The 18624-nt window shown below is 44.3% G+C and overlaps 1 protein-coding gene across 8 annotated transcripts in view; it reads right to left on the bottom strand.

Moving 5' to 3' along the window:
• LOC118313456 (ultraviolet-B receptor UVR8-like) overlaps nucleotides 1-18624 on the bottom strand; it is a 301478-nt gene that overhangs the window by 25653 nt on the left and 257201 nt on the right. For all 8 annotated transcript variants that reach the window (XR_007030162.1, XM_047329106.1, XM_047329107.1 and 5 more), the window contains exon 9: nucleotides 1564-1601. Coding sequence is in view for 7 of the 8 variants with exons in the window: in XM_047329106.1 (XP_047185062.1) it covers nucleotides 1564-1601 (38 nt within the window). In the remaining variant the exon portion in view is untranslated. The remainder of the gene's footprint in view (nucleotides 1-1563; nucleotides 1602-18624) is intronic.

Here is an 18624-nt window from a genome sequence, read left to right as displayed (position 1 = left end):
CTTGGTAAGGCAGTGGAGAACTTTATTAGGTTTAAGACCTTTTGCTTTCCTGCTGCTACTGATACATAGGAGCCTTGAAGCCCCAGAGAGAGGAAGGTATCCGCTAAGCAAAAAAAAGTTCAAGATGGCCTCTCCTCTCACGTCTTCTCCAGCGACAAACAAAGTGTTATCGTGCAGGAGGTGGAACCTTTCTTATTTTTTCTCCTCACGTGTTGATGGGAGTAGTTTCGGTGTGGCACTATGTGGCTGATTACAGGGGGAGTCTTAATCAGGTGGCGCAGTCTGCGAGGGGCCCCTGGGGCCGAGGGTGTGCTACATCCTGTCAGACTGCACAGGGAAACAATCAATCATCAGAACGGCTCCAAGACAGAGGAGAGAGAGAGGGCAGAAAGACATGAAAGATGGAGGAAGAGTAAGAAAAAAAAATGCGAAAAAAGAAGGGGTAGGAGTGGAAAGGAACAGGGATCGAGGAAGAGCGAGGGAGTCGGGGGAGACGGAGATAGGAGAAAGAGGTGAAAGAAAGAACGTGATCGGGGAGAGAGAAAATTGACTGTGCCCTTGGAGAGACTAACTTCAAGTTATAAAGACGTGAGGACGTTTATGAAAATCCAATGAGTGTAGTTAGAATAGAAGCCACCCTGCAAAACAAGAGTGCAGCGTGGAAGCCAAGGCCACGTCAAAGCTCATAACAGCTGATATCTAACATTTTCATTGCTCCCCTCGTCTCTGTAACCTTCATGTGCGTGTTTGTTTCACTGTCCTGGCAAAGCGTCATCCTCGCTGTGACGTTGTAAAAACCATCACATGTTGGCCGTGGTTTCAAACGACCTCACAGATAAACACCAGGGGCAGGAGGAAAAAGAATCTGGGAGAGAGGGGGAGAGGGAGAGAGAGGAACAGGGGGATTGAGGTGGGCCTAGGTTTTACACTCTTTGGGCTCTGTCTGGGGGCTGTGTAATGATGCGGCACTTTAAAGCACGTCTTAAATGAAAGGCCAGAACAATCCTCAGTGACAGGTGGGATTCTTTATCTAACAGAAGAGGGGGAGGAGGAGGAGACAGGACAGGGCCAACACACACACACACACACACACACACACACACACACACACACTTGTGGCTCTGCACATTCAAAGGGGCAAGCACGTGCATAAACTAGAGTAGATTCCGTGAAGAGGATTTCCTGCTCTGTCCATGTGAAGCAGAGGAGTTGAAATGGACAAACAGCAGACCCCATAAAGGTGATTTATAGAATTTAAAAAGATGTGCGTTCTTGGCGCACCATGAAGGATATTAAGTGCTTGAAGGGAGGGCTCAGACACGAGCCCTCCAAAACCTTTTAATCTCTACTCTGGAAAAAAAAATTCTCAAAATGTTTTAAAAAATAGAAGAAGCTTCCATGTGTGTGTGTGTGTGTGTGTGTGTGTGTGTGCGAGAGAGAGAGAGAGAGAGGGGGAGAGTGCAAGAGACAAAGCTTGTGCAATATGAAAAAAGCCCGGAGTCCAGTGTTGCTCTTATACTGCTTCTCATGGCAGGGCCAAAAGTGGAAAAATGTTTGGCTCACCTCTTGCCCCATCCCCCAGGAGAAGACATTCCCACCATCTGAGGAAAGAAAGAAAGAGAGAAGGAAAGAAAGGGATAGGGAGAGAGGCAGAGAGAGAGGGGGAGAGAAACACGGTAAACCAACAGTCCAACAATTCAAACGAGGCAACAAATAGAATCCTGGGGTTAAAATAGAAAAAAAAAAAGTGGAGAGAGAGGAGGGAAATGCGTAGCTGACAAAAGTGGCTCAAGCATCATACATCAAGCACTTGTTACCTCTCTCGGTGCTTGTGATTGCACATGACTGCAAACAAGTCAGTGATAAAAATCTGAAGAAAGATGAGACCGATCGGGCTGGCTTTAAAGATCATCAATCACGGCCCCGTAAGCTCAGATATTATTAGTTCAAGTAAAGCTGCACTCTTCCATTTTATGGACATCATAAAAGACTTTGGGGGTGGGGGGTGGAGGTGGAGTGGGGGAGATCCCCCAGTGTTTTAACTAGGACTGGGATGGATGTGTTTGGAAAAGCAGACCGGATGGATGGACAGCTCTAATGTACGTAGCAACGCTAACTGAATCACTCACACCGCACCCGGCTCCCCACGAGAAGGAATGTGGGATGGGAGTGTAAGGCCCCACTTACAATATGTGTAAGTAAAAGTGTACGGTGAAAAGGGGCTTGTGCATGTTTGTGCGATGTCATGTGCGTTGAAGTATGTGCTTGTGTGACCTCTTAGAGGATTGGTGACAGTATGTGTGGACCTTGGTTCTCATTAATACACCACAATAACTGGGACATTGTGTGTGCACTTGCAGTGCATGGTGTCACAGGACAATTACATAAATATATGTATGTGCACAGCCATCTCAGTGTGGCCAATTGGTATGCAGGACCCTCGGTGCAATAGGTTGATCAAAAAGGATCTCAAGTTGTTCCTGAGTTTGTGATAAAGCAGGGTTCAAAATAGCAATAACAGGTGCACAAACTGTGCTCGCTCTCACTGTAAAAATGTGTCACTTTCATTCATCTACTGACAGGTACTTCTATCTTGTGTGATGACTAATGACAGTTTCCACGGGGGCCTGGTTAAACTCATGAATATATTCACACCCATAAAATACAAGTCGAAAAACAATCCCACTTAAAAATATATTGACATTAAAGTTGACTTAGGATTGTACTACTGGATACAAGTTAGTCTTTCTGCTGGTCATATTCTTCTTATTGTTCAGGAATTGTATATCTAAATGTATTTTTTAGGGGAATTAGCACATCAATGTAAACTGTGTAAAGAATAGGCTATAAATATATGACTCAATATGAAATATGAATCCTGTTAAGTAACAAGTTCTTTCTGGATGACGTGCATCATCTTGTCTGATGACGAGCCGTTACATGATCCTGAATGTTGCTTTTGTCTGTCAGCCATTATATGCAGTAATATAATCAGTGTGAAAACTCTATAATCCATGGAGCGATAGAAACACATGTAGGATTGCCTGTGGCCATATTAATTAATGCTTTCTACTAAAAATATTTGTCAGTCCATGCCCCTGCTCCCTGGGCGATGTCTGTTTCCTATTTCACTTATTCCAACTTTTTTCCCTCTCTCTCTCTCTCTCTCTCTCTCTCTCTCTCTGCCCGCCAGTGAGGACATAAAGGCTAGTGTGAAGTCCATCACTGCCTGGTGAATAGCTGCCCTTTGTGCCTCAGAACTTAATTCACTGGCTGAAAGGACCCCAATCCTGCCATAGCACCTCTGAGTGCTGCCTGATTTAAAAGAGTTTGCATGTCCACTGAGATCTGACAGAAAGATTTCTGTTGCATCAAACATCGTACTAGGTTTAATTTGAGTTTCGAGGTATCAAAAATCGAAATCAGAGGGTTGAAAATATGGAAAAGGCTTTTTTTGAGTATTAAAGTGTGAATATAAGCAGTTCAAGCGTCAACACTGCTCTCATAGTCTCTAACGACTACATTGTTGTCAAGGGGACCTACTGTTTTTTTTATGGCTGCCTTGACCTTATTCAATATATAGACGCTCTCACCCCCCATGCATTACCATTTTAACATACCCAAAGCAATGTCATTTGATGTTGCTGCCAGCTCATGGCAACAATGTCATTCGGAGGTTGTGCAGTGAGAAATAATTTGCATTACCAATTCCAGCAACATAACTTTTCTTTTTTCCCACTTTGGCAGTTGTGAAAATGGATTGTTGCAGCGGGCATCAATAACACAACAACCCCTCTGCCCGTCTTTCTCTCTCCTCCCTCGGAGACTTTCGTCAGGCTTGTTGGGCCGGACACTGGTACCCTAGTGAACAAAAGGACTGCACGGCTTAGGGCTGCCCTGGAATGTCAGCGGGTTCACATTTCACATGCAGATGCGTGACCCCAGAGCCCTTTAGTGGGAAGGTGCGCTTTAACCTCACAGAGAAGCAGAAGGGGGTGGGGGTAAGGGGCACCTTAAGGGGGATCTGGGATGGGGGAAGGGTTAAAAAATAAAGAATGAGTTTTCACAGCTTGTATCTGCTCTTTCAATGCTATATATCTCTCTTAGTGCCTATTCCCACTTTCTCTCTCTCCCTTTTCCAAAACACTGCTGCATACTGCTAAACTCAGCTGATATACCTTATAGAATATTATAATTGTCGATATTCTGAAAACTTGTCACAGCCATCTCCTTTATATGTGATCTGTGATGCACTCTCCCTAGTTCGGAGCACATGAAAGCATTAACTTTTAAAGTGCATACTTAAGAATTCTCCCCAAATAATTGAAAAAGCACAATGGGAGGGGTTATGTAAGGCAAAAGTACTGTGAGCTCTGCAAAAGAAACCAAAGCTACTGTCATCTGCTCTCTGTAGGCCCAGCCAGGCACAGTTTCAACTCAAGGGCTTCACACTTCTGTAACTCGTTCTCCTTCCCTCGCTGCTCTCCCTATCCTAACTCTCTCTATACCCGTTTGCCTACCCCCCCCTCCTTTACACTCGATAGTGGGAACTTCAAAGACAACAAGATCTTCTGCAAAAGCACGAAAACTTCAAGGACGTTTGTTTGTTTTGACCCCGCGGCCCCTTGCGGCAACCCTCTACCACCAACTTGCAAGTCCTGCAAAATACATGAGGAAGAGAGACCAAATCCAGAGCTGCATTTTTTTTTTCTCCACCTGCCTACAACACTCATTCTTCCATTTGTTGGGGTTGTGTGACTTTTGTCAAAAGCAGCTCTGGCATATGGCACTGCATCGACTTCAACGACCTCACAAAACTGATGACAAAGTACAAAGTACTAAAGTTTCTAGAGAGGCAGAGGACTATGAACTTTTCAAATACATTTTATATATTTCACTATGAAAATGAAAAAAAAAATCAATACAGCACACACACACAACCACACACACACGCACATACGTTTATGTTTCCACACTGACTCATCTAGCTTGGCCTCTGTAGGTGTCTGGGTTATGATTTCTATTCGGGAAGTACAAAAGGGCCTCATCTATCAGCAGGTTGCTGCCTCCAGCCAGGCCCGGATCTGTCATAACAAGGAAGTAGAGACGATAAAACCGTATAAAAAAATACAACACAGTGCAAACTATGATGCTAAAAGTTACCTAAGATGACTATAAAGCAGAATCAAAAGAGACCACTCAAGTTTATCGGGTTCTCTCTTCATCCCGCGGAAAAAACATGTTTGGATAGGAACAATGTGATCGGTAGGACTGGATACCACACTTCCATACTGGCACCGCCTAAATCACATAGATACAATAGAGGGTACTAAAAAAGGCCTTCTTTTGTTTTTTTGCGAAGATCTAATATTGCTGGTGACTGATAATAGTGTTGGCTGTCTAATAACTTTACACCATTACAGAGAAACCCAGCGGTTCGTTATGGCCAGAGACTGGGCACACACGTTTTTCCTTATCGGGATGACACTTTGCGTATTTCCGCACGGTACGATACAGGCAGGGAATTTGGATGTGGTTTGGGTGGGAAAAGTCTGACACAGACAAGAAAAACAACACATTAAAAACATCATTAACTTGTTTTAACACCTACGCCAGAATCATGTCGAACAGGACGGAGAGACACTACTGATGAGAGCAACAAACCAACCCTCCCTAAACTCCCAGGCTGCAATACACCATACGGCAAAGAATCTGCAGACATGACCCCAACTTACACAGTCGTGAAAGAGTAACTACTACTTAGTAAAGATTTGTATCGTTATCGCTGACTTCTATGGGGATACGAGATGTTGGTCATATATTACAGGGCTACATGAATGGAATAATTTTGTATGAAGTTGCACTGTTTGATCGCAAGAGGAACTGTCCACAGCCATCTTCCACTCAACATGCAAGTCCTCCTGACATTAACACAGCATCCCTCAAAATCCCCACCATTGGATTTCACTCATCTGAGATTACTCAGGGCGGCACCATGACCGGGCTTTTAGCAGGTGATGTTTAGCAGACAAATTGTTCCTGGTTGTTTGCTAAATTCAATGTTAGCTGGCTTGTCAGAAACTCTGATTTTTCTGAAGAAGAACTTCCCAAGTAAAGCCTCTGTTATATGCAGTATAAAGGTCTTGAGTTCGCAGCAGTAACCATTAGACACTGACTTGCAACTGTCTGTTTTGCACTGAAAACTATTTGCACTGATTCCTTACAAGTTTTAAATTTGGTTTCCTAGTACTTTTTTGGAGGGCAGCAGGGTTCCAGGAGGCATAAAAGTCATCATTTTTAATATTGAAATTATGATAGGAGACAACTTTAAGCTGTGGTCGATAGATGAATGGCAATGACCTGAGAACCAGAACTAAGATTTGTACAGTAATGAGTCATTTTGATTTTATTTGGTACTGAAACAAGTATTGTTCATTGAAGTAAAAATATCATTAATGATACTGGTATCAAAGATTTTGTATTACATCCAGCCCTAGTGGCTGGCTTTTGTTGATGTATCAAGGCATTAAAACATGTCCTGCTATTCAAAGACTTTATTTCTACCACTGTTTGATTTATATAAAGACTCAAATCCCTTATTTTGCTCTGAGCTTTCACTGAGGGGGATATTCTGTTTTAATGCAATGTTTGTGCTAAAACTAACAAACAAACCAAACAAATAAGATGGTTTATTGCATTGTCAACTCGTCATCGCGATCACATTCATGATTGCTGTCAATTTGAGTTCTTATCTGTGTCAGAGATTCTGTTCTGCAACAAGTTTGATCTATATTCACGTCAGAGTGCTTGGTTGTTTATTTGTGTAGTCTTAAATATGTGAGAGAGAGAGAGAGAGAGAGAGAGAGAGAGAGTGTGTGTATGTGTGTGTGTGTGCGTGCATGCTCTGTGTTTAGCAGCTCTGCCCTCTAATAGTTGAGACATCTATAGCATCCACAGCAAGGCCAGGGGAGCAAGGGAGCAATCCATAGGCCTGCGTAGCCATGGCAACTAAACAAGGAATAGGCTAGATGTCAGGCGAGCATGGCTAAATTACCCATTAGAGAAAGCAGGAAGGGGAGAGAGGGAATACTGGTCAGGGCACAAGAGGCTAATGGGGAGATAAGATGGCCAACATAACGACTACACACACCCAAACCCACACAGGAACACACATATAAACAGGCACGCGCACACACACGCACGCACGCACGCAAGCACGCACGCACGCACACACGCACACACACACACACACACACACACACACACACACACATATAACGATGGCAAAACAGACAGGGGGTGGCACATAAAGGGGCTGGCGCAAACACATACAGAAATAGGGAAATACAATTAAACATGTACAAACTCTCAAAAAAAATCACACAAACACAATGCCCAGACATGTTAACACACATATAAACATATGCTGATATGCACGTGAGCGAACACACACAAACGCACGCACACACACACACACACACACACACACACACACACACACACACACACACACACACACACACACACACACACACACACACACACAGGCAGGCATACAAAGGGAAGACAAAATGGTTTTAATAAAGACGCCCTCTTGGAGAGGTTGCTCGTGAATGTGAGGGAGATGTATTTATAGGATTCCTCCTGTGAGATCCACTCTGCTCAGAGAGGGAGAGGGAGGGAGAGAGAGAGAGAGAGAGAGAGAGAGAGAGAGAGAGAGAGAGAGAGAGAGAGAGTGTAGTGTCTTTTTGTCCATAGAGAGAGAGAGATTTCTTCATCCTAATCCTTGATGCATGGCCTACTCTGTGAGTCTATACTAATGAATAAAAGAATAAAGAATGAATCGGTGTAAGTATCTAAACCACTGCAGGTGTGAAAAGGTAAAATGGGGTGTTGGCCTGGTGTTTTATTCCTGCTGTGCACAGACACACACTTATATGTATCCAAACAAGCGCAAGTACTCACACTGTGAACAACGTATTCTGTACACACACACACACACACACACACACACACACACACACACACACACACACACACACACACACACACACACACACACACACACACACACACACACACACACACACACACACACACACACACACACACACACACACACACACACCCTCTACACTGAGTCAGGCAGGCTCCTCCTGACTTTAATGCTGCACATTCATTTGCATGCGCCATAATTAGCGTCAGGCACACAGAGGCTGGTCCTGGGGGATCTCTGTGATAACCGCTTCCCCTTCTATTAGGGCTCTCATTCCAAGAGTGTCAGACATTGCACATCTTCATTGTGGGGCCTGCAGCACATCGGCTCAGTGGAACCTCTGCCGCTGTAGCTACTGCTGAAGTAGGCAGGAGGCAAGGCAAGGCAGTGGGGATAAGGGGCTGGAGGACAGGTGGAGGATGCTAGATTCGATGGAGGGCGGTTTATGGAGGAAAGGGGGAAAGAAAACGAGGACTCCGGGACGTGAAGAAAGAAGGAGAGTGAGGTGAGAAGTTTGGAAGATGATGAGAAAGAAGGAAAGAGACAAAGAGAGGTAGTGCATGGGAAAGGCGTTTGCACATTGTGCAGCAGACAGACAGAGACAGGCTGGACAGAGGTAATGAATGCAGTTATTAAATTGTTTCAGCTGCAGAGAGGTCTATTCTTATGCCATTATAAAAGGAACAATTTATCCCCACTGATCGGCCCTGTCTCCTTTCTCCTCGCTCACTTTGATCTGCCAGCATATTGCCTTGATGTGTCCTATTCAATAGCGAATCTGGGGCAATTTTAATGCTTTTGTACCTCGCCACCGCTCCACTTCTCCCTCCCTGTTTAAAAATAGCTGTTAATTATAAGTGCAGTTTAAATGTCTCTAGTGACCCAGAAATGCAGGTTGGAGTGAGAAGAAGGGATTGAGCATCTCCAAGTTTAAAAAGAGCTAGACACCATTTCTTTCCTTCTTTATCATGCTTTCTTCATCTCTCCTTTCTCCTCACACCCCCCTCCCAGGTCTTTGTCTTCTCCAATCACCCTCCCCTCCCCTCCAATTCTACTTCTCCATTCCTTTAGTGTTCCCCAGCATTTCTTTTACTCCATCTCTCGCTCTCTCCTTCTCCTCTGTGGTATTTTTCTGCTCGGTGGGAGCGAACAGGGCTCGAGGATAGGGGATTCAGTTCTTTTTCTCAAGCACACGGGAGAACTGCAACGAGACTTCGGAGACCATGGCTGTGAAACCGCTTCAGTCTGCAGATTGTATGTACGTTACACCAAGTCTTTGTATCTCTCTCCTCAACTTCCTCCTCTTTTGCAGCTGTAGGAGTGGGATGTTGAAAGGAGAGGCATGTGAAGGTGTGCTAGGTAGCACGGCACAAGGCAGAGGCGCAGAGTATACCTGTGGGGAAGAGGAAGGGCTGTGCAGGGACCTGGGGTGTGCACCTGGGGGGTGCAGTGTTATAAATAAAGCATTAGCCTCTTGAAGGAACAGAGATGTGAGGGGCTGTCTCTGCAGCTCCTTTTTCCCCTACTAACTCTAACTAACAGTTAACCGCAGGCATGCTCATGTACTCCTTTCATCGCCGAGGAGGTGCATGCAACGTTACAAAATAATCACAAAGAGATAAACTGTGAGACTCTTGTGTTAAAATCTGGACTTCCCTTTTGACTTAGGAGAGTTTAGGGAAAAAAACTTCCATCTTCTATCTGGCATGACTGACAAAGGCAGATTCATTTCCTTGTGGTTAAGTTGTAGAACTGTGGGAAATAAAGTTAATAAAGTTGAAAAAGTTGAAAAACACCTAAATCAGGCAGTGTTTGTATATTCAACACCTACACAAGGCCTCCTATCCTCTTTAGCTTTACTATCAGATATATTAAACACAAACTTAGTTCCTGCCAAAACACATCACAGTAAAACTCAAAGCCATACTTGATTATATTTTTTAAGGCAGTTTTCTATTGTGTTGTGTGCAAAGGATAGGAAACACTCTGCCTAAACCAGGTATGGAAATCCGCAATGGTGCAAGGACATGGTTTGTGTGTAGCATGTTGAGCCGCTTCAACACAATGCATTGTGACAACGTTTTAAGTTTCATGGCCTAGCATCATGTTCCACACGGCACTGACTTTACACAGGCTGTTAGTATGTTTGGTTCCAGCTCGATAAAGGGAAGTCAGAGCTCATCAGACACCACAGGGTCAAGCTCAGGCTTGTGGTTAGTGCTTTCTTTAAAATACATCAGGATGTTAAGTCACTCGAAAGAAAAAATTAGCCCGACAACATATTGCTCTATTACCATACATGCCTGCTGTGACGCAGTTGTAATAATCAGACAATTTGTACGGAATTCAGATCCTTTTTTCGATCTTATGTTGAAACGTATGCTCGCGTTATTGTTCACACAAATCCTGGTGCAAACAACGACACGAAAGTGATTAGCAACACATGGAGAGAGAATATGAGAATGCTGGGGAAATTGCTCTGAGCCAATTAACTATCCTTCCCCCCTCCACCCCCGACTAATACTCTTATCTCACGTTCTTTCCTTCCCGTTCTCAAGGTGTACATGCCTAAACCTGTCACTAACCAATGGAGATGCAACACAGCTGTCTATCCTCTGACCGGGGGTATAGTGATGATATTATAAAGCAAACGTCTCCCTTCAGTCATGACAGTTTTATTGTACTTTCAGACTTCTTCAGTATTTCCTTGTTTATGAATGTGCATATAATGAAATGGCTATAGGAGGGCATATGCTAACCTCAGCACACTGTAACCTCTACTACTGGATCTAACTAAAAATTAATATGACCTCACATGTCGCTCCACTGGCCGCCAAGGCAATGATATACAGCATGTCTCCATCAGTATCCATGGTCTGGCCTGACAATGGAAATATGTACAGGTGATGACTGAGCAGTGCTGAAACAGGCACTCAGTGCAGGTCCACTCAGTCAAGGCGGGCGAGGACTTGATAGATAAATGAGAACAATGTATTGGTTTGTCCACAGGCGTGGCGGCACTGACAGAACTCATAAAACAAAGTGTTAATGCTGTCCTTGGTAGGGAACGCATGATAGTAAATAAAATGTTATCTAGTAGCTGTGTGAGGAGCATCTTTAAACATCAGCGTTGCCTGAGGAAGCCACACAAGTGTTGGCATTGAAAGTGGCTCTTCAAATGATTCAAAGTCACAAGGCCGCCGCTGTTACGCGAGCTAAAAGACTGTTTCATGCCGGGATGCAAAACTATTCATCTCACCAACTGTAGTTTGCTGTTCTATTATTGCTCACGTAACAGGAAGACAATTTTCAGTTTGGCTTTATGTTAAACAAACAAAATGTGTGTTTATTCGTCAATAAACATGTCAAGTGATAAATCAGGGGCCATCCTGATGCATGAGTTTTTGATAGTCTAATGGTTAGTGTGTTAAATCTTCTATAAACGTCCACAGAGTTCAATTGGCAAGACGGACGTCTGTCTGGTTTCCACAGAACGATGCCGTGGGAGGAGGTGAAATTATGCAAAGGTAAATGATACAGTCACCATTTGTCCCTAAAGACTGGCTCCTGTACGGGAGTTAATGAGTGTGATATTTGACGACTGCATGAAGTATATTTTTTCCATATGTTTATTTACTTGGAATTATCTTAATTGAATTTGATTGGATTCATTTTGCAATTCAATAATCCAATTACAAATAGCCTTGATACATATGTTTTTGTTCAAATTTCTTGTCTTCACTATGGAAGTTTCCTTCCTATTAAGCACCTTATCCTTGAAACGTCCCCAACAGTAGATACACACAAATTGATGCCAATATAGTCCTCTAAAATCATATAACATCTCCGGACCAAACCTAAAAAAAAAATAACCTCGACGATCACAGAGATACAGAGTTTCACCTTATAAATATAGAACAATGAAAGATAAACATGGGGAAAGGAGGAAAAGAATGAGATGAACAAGGATGACGGTGTGGAGATGGGAGTGAGAGATGCGAGTTAATGACCTTGATAAGACCAGGGACATGGAGAGCCTGAGGAGAGGATGTGATGTGCTGCCGTGACAGTGGTGTAGTAGTGCTGGTGACAAGAAGGAGATGAGGAGCCTGCACTTCTTGGCTGGTGTTACACATTAGCGTTGTTTTTAGCCAGGGGCATCAAGGGTGATAGTGTATGTGTGTGTGTTAGTGTGTGTGCTTACAGAGCGAGGTACGAAGACATCCCGGTCGAGGCCTTGCATGGTGACAGAGGCTGATACCAATCTAATGAGATAAGAAACATATGCAAATGAACCTGGCCACAGTTCACACTAATCAGCTTAACGCCCCGATAGATATCAGCTATCTGTCGCACTGCGTGTACACAAACACACACACACACATGCACGCAAGCTCTCAGAAGTTAAAACAGTGCGAGTTGCAATGCCACGAATAGACACAGATACACACAGACAGACCCACCGACAAAACACTCACACAAGTAAACTATCGGTAAGCAAATAAATGTTCACGCGATCGCGCTTTCACAAGCTGTTTTCAGACACGAACTCCGGAAAATTAGGTCCGAACATTTCCCGGAGTTTGCGTTTCACATATGACAAACGCAGCAGGAGAGCGTCCGTGTCAGACGCACTGAAAACAACTGGAACATTCGGTGTAGAGCAAGCAGGAGGCAGGCCATGATGACAATTCCGCTGCGGAAACCAGTGTTTTTGTTTACAATCATCAAGACGCGCGCTCTCTCGCTGTGAATTTCTCCAAAAGTTTTCCAGCCGTATTCTCACATGGGCTCACTCAGACATTTTCCACAAATTTTTATAGGGAGCACGCAGGACAAAGTTTTGGAAAATGGCCCGGGCAACATTAGCGGGCATGGGTGTTCTCACATGCAGCCCCTCCTGAACATTTCAGGAAAAAGTCCAGACTTCAATGCATGTGTGAAAGCAGCATATAATGTGTGGGTATGAAACAAAGAGGTGAGTGGATACCTGTGTGTGTGGGTGATTCATTTCTAGTGGTCATGTCTTTCACAAGCTCAAGGCTGACTGGGGACAAGGGGCCCTGGTGAAGGAATGCAGGAATCTTAAATAGCTGAATACAACAGGGGGGATTTTGAAAAGAGCCTAAAAGGCAGCCAGAAGTGACCCCCCCCGCTTTCATCCATGTCCTCGCGGAATTAACTGAGCGTTATCAATCGTTGTCACCGACGACCACTGTAGATTTTATGTATTCTTTATCGCAGCATTTAACAGCGATTAAAGAAAAACACACGAATACATTTACTTCTGCCGTGTGATGCCAGGTGACATTACTACTTTTTTTGTCAGAGTAATTTTCTGCCTACTCAAAATGATGTCTCTGTGAAAGAGCAGACTGGCGCAGAGTCTCAGGGTGTCATTTTAAATGGTCTGCTGTCACCAGACAGAGGAGAAAAAGTCATGCCCCGGCTGTACTCTACAACACATGGCTCTGTAGCTATTATTGTCTGTGGGAATCCAGGGCATCCTACATGGTCCGGGGGCAAAACTGTGATCACCGGTAAAACACTGGCCCTGTAATAGCACAGCTGCCCCTCATACAGTCTGCCCACTGGACTTTGCAGGACCACACGTATGCATAATAGCGCAAATAGTTTTGCCAATGGATTTTTTAAAAACCAAACAATATCTGTTGAAGAATATCTGTTGACTGCGAGAGCGTGTAGTACAAATCATGTCGACAGCAGCAATTTAGCTATGAACCTTTGAATTTTTCATATTCCTGCATGCCGTGTCTTCACACATTTCCTCTCTTTTACTCTCCTCTCTCATTTACCCTCTCTCAATGTCTCTCTGCCTCTTGGATCTCTCTCTGACATTTACGGCTAAGCCACCTATTTCAGTCGACCTATTCTTAAGCAAAGCTGGGCCAAGACATCTTTATGGAAATCACCGCTCTGGGTGTGTTGATTTGCAAAGGGCATGGAAGCTGTTCAGACTAGTCTTACCCCCTCTCTCGGGTTATACAGTGAGAGACAGACACCGACTTCCACAAAGACAGACAGTGACGTCGAGGAAGTGAAATAGAGAGCACCTTGCTATAACTATATTGGTTGGCTCCAGTATATTGGCGCCCATCTTATCTGGCTAGAGTCCCACACAGCATTCATCTAATGAAAACCTGGCCGGCCGGCCGGTTGGCTGTCTCATCAAGGCGCATTGCCAAAGGTTCCTCTCCTCTGCATCAAAGTCACTCTGCTTTAATGTAGCTTTTATCAATGGCCAAGTAAAAGCAAATAACTTCACTAAAAATTTGAAAGAAACCATAAAAAGAAATCTAAACGCAGAGATGAAGGGAGAGGACTAATAATTCTTCAGGGGCACTCAGGGGTTGACTTATTGTGGTAACAATCAAATCAGAGAAAGGATGTTTACCAGGCATCCACAACAACGTGCGCACACGTTCAACACACACATGCTGACACAAATACAAGCGGTTTTTCCACACATTTCCAGGGGCACACAGAGGAACGCAAACACACACACGGATATGCAGACATACATATAAAGGCATTAACTACTGCATATAGTACACATGGTACAAGTACGCTACATAGTCGTCACGCTTTGAAAAATCCCCAAGTGTCACATTACAGCACACTGCTAAAACGGTGTTGGCTGGTGATAGCTCAGAGACCACAGCCAGACTACAGTAGCAGCCAGTCCCCCGGTGGATCACTGGGCTCTGAATATGAGTTCAGTCACTGTAACAACCCCCACTTAGTCACTGGCTCTATCATGGGCTCTCTCTCCATAGGCCCTCTATGCAAACAGGCCACTTAAAAACACCATTACCGGGAGATTGCTGAAGCCTTGGTGAGCAGTTCTGAAGTGCTGTGTGTGTGAGAGCGGATGAGAGGACAAACGGAGGTTTGACCAAATTTGTGCGAGGGATGAAAAACCCCCCAGAGTTGGGGTACAAAAGGAGTGGTTTGCTGAGGAGCGTATTGATGCCACCACAGAGTGTACAAATAATTACTAGTAAAACTTAGTAAGTAACTGGCTTGGCAAATGTTGGACAGTTGACACACTGACTAACACTAATTACAAAGTTTCTGCAGAGGTGATGTATTTGGAAGGCAATGGAACAAATAGTCTGGTCTGGTCGAATAAAATCTTTCTCAAACACTAACTTTTTCTTAGAGCTAGAGGCACATCACGTTTTAGTTTGAATTGGATAAAATGTCCCCTAATTCCAAATGCATTTCCCTTGGAAGAACATCATTGTTTTGGGGTTGAAGGGAGGAAAGTTTAACACACATGTCGACCCATTAAGTCCTATCTTCCCCTATTACTCTCTCCCTCCCTGACTCCCTCGCTGCCTCCCCCACCCATCTGTCTCTCATCCCTCTCTCACCCTCTTCCCATTTCTCCCATTCCTCTCTCGCCCCCTTCCCATCTTTCTCTCATCTCTCTCTCGTCCAGCCTCTCATCACTTGTTCATAACCTCAGAGCAGTTGTTAGGCAGAGTCATAGCTTCCATCAAAGGGAACAGCAATGGATATTTTTAGGTAGGGGCTCACTTTGAGTAGCCTTGCCAATGAGAACAAACCATGTCCTGACATTATTATTATACTAATAACTCATATTACGCAGGGGATGGCAGGAGTTAAGCTTATCTCTAATCTCTTTTTCTTTCTTGAGGGCTAGTTGTGGCATGACAGTGACGGTGAATATATGGGCGTATCCTCCCGCCACCTTCACTGCCCCCTTGCTGTCGTCTGGAACATTGTCAAACAAGAGAGCAGATTGGGAGTGGGCATTGGTGTATGCCAAAGTATTCTGGGAAGGGCTCCAAAGAACATATTTGTTGAGTCGGGAAGAGAGCGGAAATGGCCTGGTGTTTGAAGGGAGGCACGGTTGAGAAAGTTGGGTGACGCAAGGGTGAGAGACATGGAGTGAGATGGGAAGTTGAGTCAATGGGTGAAAACGAGGTGGACGGGGGAGTGGGTTTCTCTTGTGTGACGACAGGCTCATCACTTACGAAAGGTGGATTCTAATACAACAGATCTGTAAAGTTTGCCACGTTGTCACAAAAATAAAACAAACTTATGGTTTGGGACCCCAGAATCTGCAAATTGGGTGGAGGACATTTTCATTAGACTGAAGTGTTAATGCTTTTAATATTGAAGAAATGAACAATAATTCAGGGCTTCTGTAATCTTAACAGTTGTGTCTGTGAATTTTACCCTTGCACAGAATGCACACCATCCACTGTAGCAGTTGCTATGCTCGGTCTGTGTAGGTGTGTGTGTGTGTGTGTGTGTGTGTGTGTGTGTGTGTGTGTGTGTGTGTGTGTGTGTACCATGTTATAGGGCTCACCTGTGACATGCCATACTTCAGTGTCAGGGATTTTGTGGGGTCAGTGCTATTTTGCACACCTCCTGGAAAATGAGTGACCCTAGAACAAAACATACCGCCTTTGACTGCGTGGACGTTGGACAAACATTTTGCTACCATGGATTAGGACTGTTCTTTTGTGTATTTGATTTCGGCTATTGGTCTGACATTTAGTTTCAAAACTATGCTGCAATAACAGACTCTTGGCCAGCTGAATCAATTCAGCCCCGATGGATCGTATGACACGGTGATTTAAGCCATGAAATGATAAAGAAAAACGGACCAAAGCAAATATGTAGAATTTGAGTTTATTAAATGTAGAAATTGCTACTAGTATTATCTCATGTTACACTGTGGCCAGCAAGAGAGAAGGTAGGCAGAGGATTAGAGCGTTGTATACAGCCCACACAGTGACCTCTGAAGATGACAGTGAAATAGCAAACCCACTTGTCAAATGCCATCACGTGAAAAGTATGTTTCAACTCCCCATTTCCTTGTGCCGCTGTAGCTAAACCCTGAACAGGATGTGTGTGTTCACAAACCTTGCAAGGTCAGAAAAGCAACATCAAACAGCTTGCTGTGTCTTTGTGGCGCTCTTTGGCTGTCTTTTGTCACACTCACACACACACACACACACACACACACACACACACACACACACACACACACACACACACACACACACACACACACACACACACACACACAGTTGAAAAGGCCCTATGAGAGTGATCACATATGCAACAGATGCAAACATATAATAAAGAGACACATACACAGACAGAGACAGAGTTCATAAACACCCTCATACACAATGTGTTAAAAGGTGGGATATGAGCACATGTAAAGTGCCCCGACACACACATACATAACCCCACATCACACACATGTACATACCATGTGCACTAGCTGGCATGTGGGGGTTATGCATAGCACATAAACTGGAAGCGGCACCTTCATGTGAATTCTTCCCTCTTGACAACTGAGCATTCTCATAAGCTCCAGTAGTCAGCTGTCTACTGCATTCTCCAAAGGGGCAGGCATGACATTATGTTAATTTAGGGGGGGCCTCCTAGGTGTGTGTGAGTGACTTTGTGACTTTATGCACGTGTGTGCTGGTGCCTAGATGCATGTGTTTCAAAGGTAATGATGTATGCCAGTACGTGCCAAAAGAAAGAACGTAGGAAACTTAACGTAAAATGCGCACGACCTGTATGAATAATGTCGAAAGTCAAATTATAAGTTCCTATAAATGTCTGTTGTTCTCCTTGAAAACATGGGTTTATCTCCATCCATCTGCACGGGTCTAGTCCCCCACTGTGTGGCTACAAATAGACGTGCAAAGTGGCTCAATCCTTGTTGAAAGTTTATCCAGGGAGGTGGATTACAGCAAAACAGACATCTCTGTGCCACAGTGCTGGGCCTGATACCCCCATAAGCCTGGCATTTCCTACCCTATGAGAGCTGTAATTAAACGGGTGCTGGATGGCATCAGAGCCTAAAACCCCCCAGACCTTTATGTGGCTTTTCTTAAGCCGGCAGACAAGGGCCTATAGGAGGTTATAACAGAAACAACTCCCTGATTGAGAGAAAAGCTAACACAGACATGCACGTAGCTCATAAATGATAGGAATTCTTCAAGTAGAGGGGCATTCTCGCACGCAACTGGCTCTGAGAATATAAATCGATGGACACGGCTTAGAGCACACACCTGCCAGCACAAACCCACACACATAATTGCTCAACAAGTCAGCAAGGGGTTACTGACACGCCTCACGGCCCTCTCACTCCCTCAAACCCCAAAGCTCACCCTGTGCTTGGAACAATGATTCATACAGATACCCATACAGTGCCTTGCAAGGAGCAGCGCATGGGGAGGGCAATAATTAGTCTGTTGGTAAACAAGTCTGTCAGTTACGACCCCGCGTCCCCGCCTCAGTGCTTTGATTGCCCCGCCCATCCCAGGAGGGGGTGCTTTGTAAGAGAAGGTGTAGATTGTCAGACCACTTGAGCCCCACTTCAGAGTGCAGAGAGAGGGAGAGTAGTGGGATTCCACTTCCCTGAACTTGTAAATGTTACCATGAGTACTACAGATCACAGAGCAGGACAAAAGAAATTCTGAAAATGCACATTCTGAAATGTTTTACATAGAAATAATAATCCAAAAACCATTAACGGCTTTAAACGAACAAGAAGTTAACGCAAAATGGTTGAGATGTAAAAGAAATTGGTGGAAAAGCCTACCCCA

This window comes from Scophthalmus maximus, chromosome 19 (genome assembly GCF_022379125.1).
Source record: "Scophthalmus maximus strain ysfricsl-2021 chromosome 19, ASM2237912v1, whole genome shotgun sequence".
NCBI classification, from domain to species: Eukaryota; Metazoa; Chordata; class Actinopteri; order Pleuronectiformes; family Scophthalmidae; genus Scophthalmus; species Scophthalmus maximus.
Note: the sequence above shows the minus strand (reverse complement) of the source record. Positions and strands in the feature narration are given on the sequence as shown.